The 13,446-nt window shown below is 37.5% G+C and overlaps 1 protein-coding gene across 2 annotated transcripts in view; it reads right to left on the bottom strand.

The window, feature by feature from the left end:
• The window catches only part of TMEM241 (transmembrane protein 241), a 200,682-nt gene that overhangs the window by 139,866 nt on the left and 47,370 nt on the right, over positions 1 to 13,446 (bottom strand). For both annotated transcript variants that reach the window (XM_043976936.1, XM_043976935.1), the window contains 2 exons: positions 3,087 to 3,164; positions 1,057 to 1,082 (listed from right to left, as the gene is read on the bottom strand). In XM_043976936.1, coding sequence (XP_043832871.1) covers positions 1,057 to 1,082; positions 3,087 to 3,164 — 104 coding nt within the window. The remainder of the gene's footprint in view (positions 1 to 1,056; positions 1,083 to 3,086; positions 3,165 to 13,446) is intronic.

Raw genomic sequence — 13,446 nt, forward strand, 5'->3', positions numbered from 1 at the left:
ATTACAGAGCAAGAAGATGGAGTTGGTTAAATGCTCCGGTCAAAACCACAAAATTGCAAAACCATAAGGAACTTTGGCGATCAGTTGGTCCAACCTCTTATTTTAGAGACAAGGAAACAGAGGTAAAAGGTTTGGTGCCCTGCTCGGCATCACACAGCAGAGCTGGGTTTAAACTCCTGGCTCGTGTTCTCAGTCCTGGTTTCATGTTCCCTGGCTACATTTCCAGTGCTCTTTCCACATCACCACACTGGTTATTTACGAAGTTCTGAATACCCACATTTTTAACCAAATTTTACCAAATGCAAAAAATTTTTCTCTTATTTGTATTTCGCTTCTCCATCACTATTCTACAATTGTTGTTCACTCACATCTGACTCTCTGTGACCCCTTTTTGGAGTTTTCTTGATAAAAATACCGGAGTGGTTTGCCATTTCCCATTTCACTTCATTTTACAGATGAGGAAACTAAGACAAACAGGGTTAAGTGACTTGCCCAGAGTTATACAGCTAACAAATGTCAGAGGCTGGATTTGAACTTGGGTATTCCTGACACCCTCTATTTACTACACCACCTAGCCACCCCCTCTCCCACAATAGTTTATCATTCATTTTTTTTTCTTTAGTGAGGCAATTGGGGTTAAGTGACTTGCCCACTGTCACACAGCTAGTAAGTTTTAAGTGTCTGAGGTCAGATTTGAACTCAGGTCCTCCTGAATCCAGGGCCAGTGCTCTATCCACTGGGTCACCTAGCTGCCCCTTATAATTCATTATTAATTGTTTGAGTACCAACAGCTAAAATCTGGCACAGGGATCCCCTCCCACCCCTAAGCCCACCCTGCCCACTCCAGGAAGAATTATCTAATGAATCTTTGGGGGAAAAATAATAAAACAATACAATGACATGAACAATGCAAAAGATAATATGGTTTCTATGTGTTAAATGCCAGCATCCATAATTCATTAATGTCTCTGTTCTAGTGTGACAAATACAAATATTTATTCTGGATCAAAGCGAGCATGAATGTCCAGTTTTAGACTCAGGGACTTCTTGACTTACCTACAGATTTTTGCAGGAGATACAAGCTGAATGAAAATAAAGAGACTAGAATTAAAACTCACATCTTCATGAATAATGATGAAAGGAGATAGACTTAATATACGTTAATAGGGGAGGCTTGAAACCTTATTATACAATTAAATTTATGAGGCTCCTGAATGGGCAGAATGAATCCAATTTTGGGGGGTGAGCCACTTCAACAAAACCTTTCTGAGTTTACAAATCAAGGGTTTTTTGTTTAGTTTTGTTTTTACTATTAACTATGGAACCCACACAGCATCTGGATGGCCGTTTCCACCCATCTAAAGCACTTAGCCATTCAGTCAACAAGGACCTATTAAGTATTCACACACATAAAGTATGTGTGCGTGCCAAGCACTGTGCCTAGTGCTAGGGATACAAAGAAAAGAAAAGCAAACTAACAACTCCATTCCCTGCTCACAGTCTAATGGAAAACAATATGCAAACCAGTATATCTGTGTGTGTGTATACATACTTTATGCATATTGTATATGTATACATGTGTATGTGTAAGTATATGTGCATATATATATATAGGATGAATTGGTGATAATCATTAGAGGCAAGGCCTTGCTATTATAGAAGGTGGGACTTGGAGGAAGACAAGGAAGCCAGGAGGTGGAGATGGGAAAGGATAGCATTCCTGGGATGGGAGACAGAAAAAATGCCGAGAGCCAAGAGATGGAGTGTCTTGTGCAAGGAACAGCCAGGAGCCTAGTGTCACTGGTAATAAATTAAAATGTGTTTGATTTCCTATTCAAATATATTTATTCTCATGGGGAAAAGAATCCCCTAAAAGATTAATTGATTAGACTAGTGTAGCATAAATTGTTCTTTGGCTGTAATGATTACCTTAAGATTTCATATAAAACTAAAAAAAAAAAAACAAGTTTTAGTGGTTTGTTGTAGATTGGGGGTAAGAGGAGAGCCTTATACATTTCACTCTTCCTTTCAAAACGACAACTTTGATTTTATCTTTTTAAGGAATTCCCTCCACTGATGTGATTCTATGCCCTTGTTGAGCTGACCAAGAACACCTATTACTTGTCAATGCCATCTGGTGGCAGTATATCCAAATTGCAGGGGCAGGTCTTGTGAAGAAACAAACCAACACTTCAATAGTTTGGTTAAAAGGGGAAAGATGTAAGGCTCTGATCTCCATTTTGGCTGTGTATTTAAAGTATTCTGGAGTTGACCTAGAGGTGATATGTCTGTTTTTCAGGGCATAATTTGGTAAATTTTATCTTTTAAGACACTAAAATCAATTCAATTACTAAAAATGTTCTTTCAATTTCTAGAAGTGAACCTTCTGGATCTTTTGACCAGATTTCAGAAATAGAATAATGGTGAGTGGGCAAATGAATAAGCTATGTTGCTATGTAGGAAATAACTTATTAATGATCCACTTCTCTTTGCTCAGATGGCAAGTTAGGTTAAGTAAGTGGATCAACTAAATCCTTTAAGCTAAATGGTACTTCAGTATCCTAAAGAAAAGGAGTACACCTCTTCCAAAGCCAAACTTATACCCAGTGAAAGAATTACATTCATACTGGAGAGACAATGATCACCACAATACTTCAATCTTCAAGCTATGTCATGTGTAAAAAGACTGAGTCCACAAGCCACTACTTTATAGTCATACCTTGACACTTGTACACATGTAAATATGAACATAGTATTCTCTTTTAAATTGGTTTCAACTTTTTTAATAAAGTTAAATGTGTATAAAGAACTAATGAAAATAGCTAAATAAGTATGGTGGGAAGGAGAGGAGAGGCCAGGACAAACCCTCTCTGTAATAGTAAAGTAATTCTCATTCCAACGAAACTCTCATTTCCCAGAAGGTCAAAAACTTGATCCTTGAAACTAGTAACTGTTGACTATCAAATTATAAGGCAGAACAATAAATCCAAGGCATGAAATACAACTGCATTCCCAAGTGGGCATTATAAACCTCTTCTCTGTCTAAAGCAGAGCAGGGGGCACTGCCCATTTGTACAATTAGTTACCTCTTTTGAAATGCACTTCTGGTACAGACAGACAATAACTTCCGATGCATTATGCAATGTGAAGAACACGGGAATGGACTGAAACAAAAGTAGGAAAGTAACCATCAAAAATCAGTACATTTTCCAGCAATGTTCCTAGTATAAGAGACCTGATTTTTATTTTTAAGAAAAAGTCAACAAGTGCAACAAAAATGTATGATCTTCTAGCAAAACAGAATATAAACACTTTTGTTTGTTCTGTTTATGATAAAACATAAGTCTTTATTTACAATGGGAGCTTTCTCACCAACTGGTAAGGAAAAAACCCCAGTCATATGTTATTCTTCAAATTGGAGTTACAAAAAACTCCTAAATTCACTTCTTTTTCCTTCTGAAGCTATTTTGTGGAGATTGTTATTTACAGACACTCTTAAACTCAGAGCCCCGTGAAGACTGCTAGGTATATATCCTATTGACAAAAAGAATAGGACCATAAACATCAAGCATTTACAGGATTACTTTTTGTAGCAGCAAAGAATTGAAATCAAAATGAACCCCATCGATTAGGATGACTAAACAAATTGTGTTACATAGATGTAATGGAATATTGTGCTGCTTTTAAGAAGTGATGAATCTAGACTGCACATGTATAATTTATATTGAATTGCGTGAGTTCTTAAGGGGGTGGGGAGGGCGGGAGGAAGAGAATTTGGAACACAAAGTTTTAAAAATCGATGTGAAAGTTTGTTTATACATGTAACTTGGGGAAAATCCTAAATAAATAAAATAATAAGAAATGATGAATCTAGAGAAGCCTGGAAAGATTTACATGAATTGATACAAAGTGAATCAACAAAACAATAAAAACAAATATTACAATAATGTAAATAGAAAGAGAAACAACTATAAACAATTGAAAATTAGTGTTGAAAATGACAAAAAAACCCATTTTAAGCCATGCCAAATGTGCTGATTTGTTATTGTTATTGTTTACTAATTGTTTGTTACAAGGAGAATACCACAGGGAAGTAGTGTCGGGAAAGATAGAAAAGGACACCAATAAAACATTTAAAAACTCACGGAAAAAAATAAAACCAAGTTCAGTAGAAGACGTGAACAAGCAGGGCAATTTTATTACTACCTTATTAATTTTTTTTTTGGTGGGTGAGGCAATTGGGGTTAAGTGACTTGCTCAGGGTCACACAGCTAGTAAGTGTTAAGTGTCTGAGGCTGGATTTGAACTCAGGTCCTCCTGACTCCAGGGCCAGTCCTCTATCCACTGCACCACCTAGCTGCCCCCTACCTTATTAAATTTAATATGCATTTTAATAAACTATGTAACATAGGTTTTTAAGTTCATATGCAATCTTCTTTTTGTTCTTCCCATACTGAAATGCTTGTGAGTTTTGATGATTCATAAATGCATGACAAAAAAGAAAAGAAAAATCATATGATTAAAAAAAATGAATGTTGCAAAATAAAAGAAAACAAAGCTAGCCCCAAAGAAAAGATAGAAAACACATCCTCTCAACTACTTTGCAGAAGTCAGGGGTTCACAGGTATGGAACATGGGTTAGACTTTTTTTTTAATGTATTGATCAGTTTTGATGAATTTTTTTCTTCTTCCTTTTTTTCTTTAAAAAAAAAATTCTTTTTTAATAGGAACTGTTCCCTGAGAAGAGGAGGCTATACAGGGAGAAATATAGGTGATGTAAAAGCAAAAGATATTTTAAAAATAGATAGAAACCTATTTTTTAAAAAAACTTTGCTAAAATCTAGGTGAGTTATACCCAAAGCCTTCCCTTTGTCTACTACTTTAGTAGTATCAAAAAAGGAAAAGAGGTTAGCATGGTATAACCTATTCTTGATCAATCTATGTTTGCTCTTTGTAATCACTGCTTCACTCTCTGGAAATTCATCGGAAATTTCTTTAATTCCCTGTTTTAGAATCTTTCCAGAAATTGAATTTAAGCTCATTGGCTTATAGTTTTCAGATTCTGTTCTCTTCCCCCACCCCTTTTTTAAAAAATAAGGACATTTTCCCTTCTTCAATCTTCTGCTATCTCTTCTGTTTTAGGTGATCTTTCAAATATCATCCACAATAACCACACCTATGTATTTCAAGATATGATGTTGTAGTTTATCTGGGACGAGGAACCTTCATTTACCAATGAAAGCTTACTATCTTACTATCTCTCCTTATTTATCTTTTTTTTTTTTTAAGTGAGGCAATTGGGGTTAAGTGACTCGCCCAGGGTCACACAGCTAGTAAGTGTCAAGTGTCTGAGGCCGGATTTGAACTCAGGTACTCCTGACTTCAGGGCCGGTGGCTATCCACTGCGCCACCTAGCTGCCCCTCCTTATTTATCTTGAGTGTCACCTCCCTCTTAGTCAATTTTGTTCTGTCATTTCCAGTTCAAAGGTCCTTCTCCTTGGCAGATACAAGTGAAACAAAATGAGATTTGAGCCTAACCCTCCCTCCCTCCTTCCTTCTTTCCCTCTTGCTCTTGATCTCTCGCTTTCACTAATAACCTGGAAACTAAGGTGCTGCTTATCAACTGAAGAATAACTTAACAGAATATAGCATATGAATGTAACAGAATACTACTGTGCTAAATGACAAAAGACATTTTCAGAGAAACTTGGGAAGGCTTGTGTGAACTGATACAGAATGAAGTAAGCAAAAGCAGAACAATTTATACTAGAAGATCAACATTGTAAAAATAACCAATTTTGAAAGACTTAATGATCAACAATGATTCCAGAGGACTGATGATGAACAGTGCTACCCATCTCCTGACAGAGAGGTAATGAACTTAAGATGCTGAATGAAACCTACAGTTTTGGATATGGCCAACATCCAAATTTGTTTTACTTGACTATACTTTTTTGTTATAGGAGGATTTTTTTTTGTTTTAAAAGGAAAAGGTGGGTAAAGGTGGGAGGAAAAAATAAATGCTTAACAATGAGAAAAATGAATTACAAAAAGAAAAATGAAGACAAAAAATTGAGCAGCTCTTCCTTCTCTCTGGTGTTGTCATCCTCCTATTTACTCTAAGCAAAAGCCCCATCTAATTTACTCCTTTGATGCTCCTCTTCCTTCTAATATGTCTAAAACAAACAAAAAAGTCTTGTTTGTGGTCCTTAGCTTCCCTTACCAGCTTCAGCTTATTCTGAGTTTTTGCATTCCTGATATTATTTTTACATGACATTACCACACTCATTCATTGTCTGTAATCTAGCCTTATTTTTATTTTATGTTAATTTCTTTTTCAAATATAAGTTTTATGGTTAGTTACCCATACATCCAAACTGGTCTCTTCAGACAAATCTGATTTCCTTTCCTCACTTTAATTGTTTCCTTTTATGTCTTTGGGGAGGTGGGGGGGTAGTCTTTCATTTGTGAGTATGTCCTGCTTCCTTAGCTAACTTCACCCAAAGTATTTTATATCATGGGATCCTATCTATCTTTCCTCCAACCCTTTGAAATCTGCTTTCTCCAAATCTAGGCTACATATCAGACTACATATAGATTTCTAATCTTTCTCTATCACAAGTTTTATGATGGAATGGTGTTAAGGGCTAAAATTCTAGCTATACTGTCTAAAATATCTAATGAGTGGTCGCCAATAAATTATAAGCTTTAGCAAGAGTTAGACTTTTAAGCATTTATTAAGGAGAATAAGAATTTGGTAAAGAGAGAGAGAAAGGCCTAGATTCCTATCTATTAAAGGGAGAGCATGTTTCTAGCTCCGCTCTCCACCACAGTCCAAAGGAAAAAGAGCGAGACAGAGCGCCAGTTTCTTCCTTCTTCCTCCCACTAGCCAACGTCACTTCCTGACGCCGAAGAAAAGACTCCTGGTGTTGCCCTCAAAGACCTTCACTTCATGGGCGGAACTCTTCTACAGTAAGTCTCCAGCAGGTGGCATCATTCCAATCGTTACAATGGATACTTTCTCTCTGCTCCCACCCACCAGAGTACCCATCATTTTCACCCCAACAATCAGCATCAGATCCAGAATAAAATTGCCCCTTCCTGGATATTCTTCCTCTTGAAGGATGAAATTATCAACAAAGCAAATAAAGAAGGTATTGGTTTGGATAGAGCACCTGCCCTGGAGTCAGGAGGGCCTAAGTTCAAATCCAGCCTCAGACACTTAACACTTACTACCTGTGTGACCCTGGGCAAGTCACTTAACTCCAATTGCCTCACCAAAAAAAAAAAGGTATTGGTCATTCGACTTTTTTTTGTTGTTGTTGTTTGTTTTAGTGGGGCAATGAGGGTTAAGTGACTTGCCCAGGGTCACACAGCTAGTAAGTGTCAAGTGTCTGAGGCTGGATTTGAACTCAGGTTTTCTGAATCCTGGGCAGGTATTTTATCCACCGTGCCACCTAGCTGCCCTCGGTCATTCTACTTTTGGAAGAAAGAGTTCCAACAAATGTCTGGATAATTGAAGCCCCCATCACTACTCTAGTATGTCTCTGTGCTGGGTCTATGATGCTTCCCAAACTCTTTTTCTATTTCTTCCTTTAGTCCAAATAAATATTAAGTATACTCCAATGACAAAATCACTTCTGTTTCTGCCTCCTTTGACTTTTACCCAAATAATCTCTGTCATGTTTTACCACCTCTAGTTCCTGGATTCCATGATTCTTTAATTTTGTAATTATCTCCATTTTATAGTTGAGGAAACTAAGGCTTGCTGAGCAATAATTTACTTATTCTAAGTCACGCTCCTAGAAAGTTGCTGAGTTAGGACTTTCAAAATCAGGCCTCCTAACTCCATATCCTCTGTATGTTCCATTTGTTGGGGATGTTCTTGCAAAAGTAATTCTTAGTCAGAAAAAGATTGGACAAGAGAGTTCCTGAGGCCCTTTCCAAGTCTGAGGTTCTGTGCCTATAGTCTTAACTATCCTTTCCTTCCTCTAGTCCTTAATAAAATTCAACACGAATCTAGTTTTGGGGTTTGTTTTTGTTTTTGCGGGGCAGTGGGGGTTAAGTGACTTTCCCAGCGTCACACAGCTAGTAAGTATCAAGTGTCTGAGCCTGGATTTGAACTCAGGTACTCCTGAATCCAGGGCCGGTGCTCTATCGACTGCGCCACCTAGCTGCCCCCACGAATCTAGTTTTAATAAGTGCTTGTCACCATTTTGTAAAAGTCGTATTTATCACTTTTATATAGTGTAAGAAGATAGTTAAAAGGCCAGCTGTTTTCTTGAGTACTTCACTGAGAAGGAAAGTACAACTGGCTATGCAAAACCAGCCTTAATTCCACAGCTGGACTCTGACTGCAACCCCCCCCACACACACACACACCTCACCAAACAACTTCAACTAGGACCCTCTGTTATGAGCATCTTGAGCATCGTAGCACACCACCTCCATAGGAGAAACATCATGGAAAATAATGTTTGAGAGAATCTGACACCAAAATTTACATACTTATCCTTTGTGGAGCCAACTTGCATTATGCAGCATTAGTTTTAGGAACCATTAAAAAAAAAAAAAAGTGCCCTGCAGCCAAAACCGGCTCCAGTTTGCCCAGCTAAGTTAACTAGGTCCACATGGGTTTCATCCTTTCTGTGGATTCTCACACCCACACACCACCTTCATTTGTTGAATGAGTTTAGTGCTAGAGACCCTGAGAGAGATTAAGAGAGGGAGAGAAAGACAGAGACAGAGAAACAGACAGAGACAAGAGAGACAGAGACTCTGATGTAAAGCCAAGAAAGCAGAATCAAAGGATAAATAAAGTGCCCAACCTTTCTGTCAACAAGCCTTCATCCAGACTAAGTAGTGACCTTATCTTCCTGAAGTAGAAGAACCCTCTGGTGTGGTGAACCAAAATCATGATGACATCACCTGATATTTGTACAAATGGGAGACTGGGTTCTGATCATCAGCCTGTTCAAATTCAGAATAGGCAGAGAAGAATACAATACCCTCAGCTAAATCCTTGAAGGTCTAGAAGATTTAAGGTTCTAGGAAAGAATGCCAGTCGGATTTGGATAAACAATAAATATTGGATATATGTGCCCATAAAAGTAATGCCATACTTCCTCCTGCAAGCTGCCTGAAGCGAACATCATCTCTGTGAACTTATTAAGTCCAGGAGGGTGGGGTAAGTGTGCTCCATTACTCTAAGTACCTGGGGAGTGAATTGAAATCTTTTCTCTCCTGCTCCAACAACCCTAACTATTGCATCATCCATTTGTGGTTTATAGGCAGCGGAGGGACTTTAGGGACACAGAAGCAAATTATTGGCGCAAAGTAGACCTGGCCCCAAGAGCCAGAGGTCTAGACAAAGGAGCAAGTTAGAGATCCTCTCTTTATTATATAAGCCCAGACATTCCAACAAGCAATAACATTGCTGTAATAACAATTCCTTTAACAAATGACGTAGGTAAGTCAGTTATGAGTTTCGAAGAGAGAAAATCTGGTAAATACCACTCAAAAATGTACTTATAAACTTACTATTTCAATTCCATCCTATGTGTTTTTGTTCTGGTGTAAATGTATGAGAACAAGGTTTCAAGGCCTTGTCAGTCAGTCAATAAGCATTTATTAAGTACTTACTATGTGCATTGTGAAATAGCTGCACCCCATTGGGAAGCTGTCAAACATACATTGGCACACCCATTGGTTAGAGAATAAATCTTCCATGATCTCTACCTAATGCCTCGAATGAACCAGCCAATCATTCAGATAGCCATTTTCAAGCCAACTAAAGTCCCATGCTTAGTGATATCTCTTAATTGTTTCGTTTTAAATCAGAAAAATCCAAGAAGATGCTAGTTTATGCTACCTGTGCAGTAAACACACAGGGTTGTTTTTTTGTTTTGTTTTTAAAAATAAGCATTTCTTTCTCTGGGGGGAAGTTACAACAGCACAGAGACTGAATTGACACAGCTTGGCTTCGCCCACTCTAAGAAGGATAACTCTCAAAGACAGGATTCTGTGTAAGTGCTTGCAGTTCTAATGAGTGGGAGCTGAATGAGTACAAGTCTAAGAGTTGGGAGACCTGAGTCTTAGTCCAAGTTAATAATTTCTGTCACCTTGTATAAGCTGCTTAATTTCTTTGTACATTCTGGGCTTCAGTAATCATCCATCAAATCAGGAAAGAGAATACTTGTAATATGATCAATCTCACCACTTGTTTTAAAGATCATATAACATGTTGCTTTGAAGAAACACATTTAAAGTACTGGGAAAAAATCTAGGGTAATATAACACTCTGCTTACCATCATCATCATCATCATTGCTGACATTTATAAAGTATGTAAATCGCCTTATTATACATTCTCATTTGAGCTTCAAAATAACCCTGTGAGGCAGTACTGTGGGAATTATCTCTATTCAACAGATGGGGAAACTGAGGTTCAGAAAGAGAAAGTTATTTGCTCATTGTCACAAAGGTGAAATGTCTGAATCAGGATTTGAACCCAGGCCTTCACTCTGCCATACTGTCTCCAGCGTCAAAAGAAGGAGGAGAAAAAATAAAACAAAAAAGCCTCTGAACAATAATAAATAGTTCCAATAAAATTTGTGTGCTCTACTGGATAGCAAAGGCAAGAGAGAACCTTTCAGGCCAGACAATTGTGTGTAAATAAAACTTCATGTCAGAATTAATGATACTAATGAATAATAATAGCTATAATGTATGTAGTGCTTTAAGATCTGAAAAGTACTTTCCAAATACTATCTCATTTTATCCTCATAACAACTCTCGGATTTAGATGCTATTCTTATCATCGTTTTATAGTTGAGGAAACTGAAGCAGAGAGAGGTTAGATGACTTCAAGCGATTGATCAATAATCAATGAATAAACATTTATTTTCTACTATGTGCTTGGCACTATTCCTGCCCAGGGACACCCAGCTAGTAAGTGTCAGAAACCATATTTGAACAGTGACAACATCAAGAGAGAGGGAACAAAGAACAGTCAGTGTTCAAATGAACTATTTTGGGCCAGGAATAAATTGGTATTATTAATCAAACATCTTCTCTTTGAACTTATCCAGTATAAATTTGTACTTCTTTTCCCACAGACAAAACAATATAAAACAAACAAAAAACTATTAAAACTACATAAGCCCATGTGTCTGTTTTAATTCTGAAGTTACATTTTACAAGGCTTACTCTTTTTCTAGTTTTCAATTTTGTGCAAGTTGTTTTTAATTTGGTTTGCCAACTAATAAAATGGTTACACATTCTAAAATTTTGACCATAAACTGATGGTTAAAACTTGGAATGCTTTTACTATAAAAAACAATGTTAGATTCCCAGGCTAGACCACAAGATTACTGAAATCAAAATGTTGTACTAAATTACCAATAGTTCTGAATCATGGGAACAAAAAGTCATGGGGTTTAAGAAGGACAAAGGGAAAGTTTTCCTAATGTCCTAAATGACAGGGTTACTTTAGCCTTTAACACTTAAATACCCCACCCCAGGCATGCCCTACTCCCCACTAAAGTCCTCTGTACATCAAAATTATCTATTTTATTCCCCTTTGGGAGAAAAAAAAACAGCTAAGTGTTAGAAAGACTCAGTTATAATTTTACAGGTATGAAAAGATCTGCTCCAGGGGAGAAGGCTCCTTCTGCTAATAGATAAAAGCAACTGTTACGAGATTTCTAGTTTTAGAAAGTTGCCTGGGAAGGGGCAGCTAGGTGGCCCAGTGGATCAAGCATCGGCCCTGGATTCAGGAAGACCTGAGTTCAAATCCAGCCTCAGACACTTGACACTTACTAGCTGTGTGATCCTGGGCAAGTCACTTAACCCCCATTGCCCTGCAAAACAAACAAAGAAAAACAAAAAAACCCAGAAAGTTGCCTGGGAATACTGCAAGGTTAAGAGACTTTCCCAGAGTCAGACAGCCAGTATGGATGTGTCAGAAGAGGGATCTGAACTCTGATCTTGGTTATTCAGAAAATAGCCCTTTATCCATTATACTAAGACAGATCTGTGAATTAATTTGCTGTACAAGACCTATGAAGCAAGGTAGTGTGATGGATAGAGGTGGTATCAGATTAGATAAGCTTGAGTTCAAGTCTCTCCTCAGGGACATGATTGCTAGGTGACCTTAGGCCTTTGTTCTCAGTGTCTCAGACTACTTTCTGACACCATTGTTGTAAATAGGTACCAATTTGCATTGGTAGAGGGAGTATTCTCACTGGGAGTTCCCTAAGCCATATCCAGAATTGATTCTTCCCTAAGATTTTTTATTTTTTATTTTTAAAAGAGGATAGTTGTCAACCTATAAGAATATTTAATAGGTAGAAATTAATGTATAGTAAGAAAAAAAGGGAAGAATTCAGGCAGTTATAGGGGAAGAGGTTGCTTTGTGCGAAGGCACCATGGATCCTGCTCCTCCCCACCCTAGCCTTGCCTAGGAATCTAAACCCCAAGATCAGCTGCATTGTTATTTTTGCTTTCCCCAAGAACAGTTTATTCCTGACTTCTACTTATACATTCTTAGAGTCTCCAAGATGGTAATTTTTTTATGAGAGTTTCAATGTCAAAGGTCACAGATGAGAGTAAGGAATAAGGTAAGATGGGATGTGTTTGTGTACATACAAGTCACTGGTATATCAGGGGTTTAAAAGCCAGTGATTGTCTATAATATACCATCTAGATTGTATTATTTAGTCAATGCTTAGATTTTTTACTTATTTTTCCTAACATACCAACATGACATTTTACAAATAGATCAATTCACTGTGCTACCTTCTGTCTTTAAAGGGAATACAAGAAAGAGCCATTTTTGACAGAGAGAATACACAATTACTTTAGACCACAAACCTGGACTTTGAACATGGATGAATTGGAAAACATAGATTATGGCTCGGGATGGGTACATTTTATTCAAGGGAAAAAAGATAGATTTTTTTATGTGGGAGGAGATAGAAAGGGGGTAGAATAGAATAGCAGATGGAGTTATATATTCATGTGAGGAAAGCCAGAAACCAGAGGGAAGAAGCACAGAGGATAGCAAGTGAGCAAAGATCAATAGAGGCAGAAACAGTAGTAATATTGCTATCTGAGTAGACAGACCACCCTGATAGAAACAAAGAAACAGTTGAGGAGTGCAGAAAAAATATCACAAACTTGACACAAAGGCATAATATAATAGTGATGGAGGACTTCTTAATTGGCCAGACATCTGCTGCAGCCTTCTCTCTCTGCCTAAAGCAAAGAGCTAATAACTTCTCAATATGACTTCATGATAATCTTATCCTTGAAATGAATTATTTTGTCAGTGTTTTCCAATATCCCAACAAATGTGGGGTTTGGTGGCTTTGATCCATCTCCAAGACCATCATTTTCTAATGTTTTCCCAGTCTTTTCTCCAGTTGAGTTACTCTATGAGCTTACT

The sequence above is a fragment of the Dromiciops gliroides genome, chromosome 1 (assembly GCF_019393635.1).
Source record: "Dromiciops gliroides isolate mDroGli1 chromosome 1, mDroGli1.pri, whole genome shotgun sequence".
Taxonomy (NCBI): domain Eukaryota; kingdom Metazoa; phylum Chordata; class Mammalia; order Microbiotheria; family Microbiotheriidae; genus Dromiciops; species Dromiciops gliroides.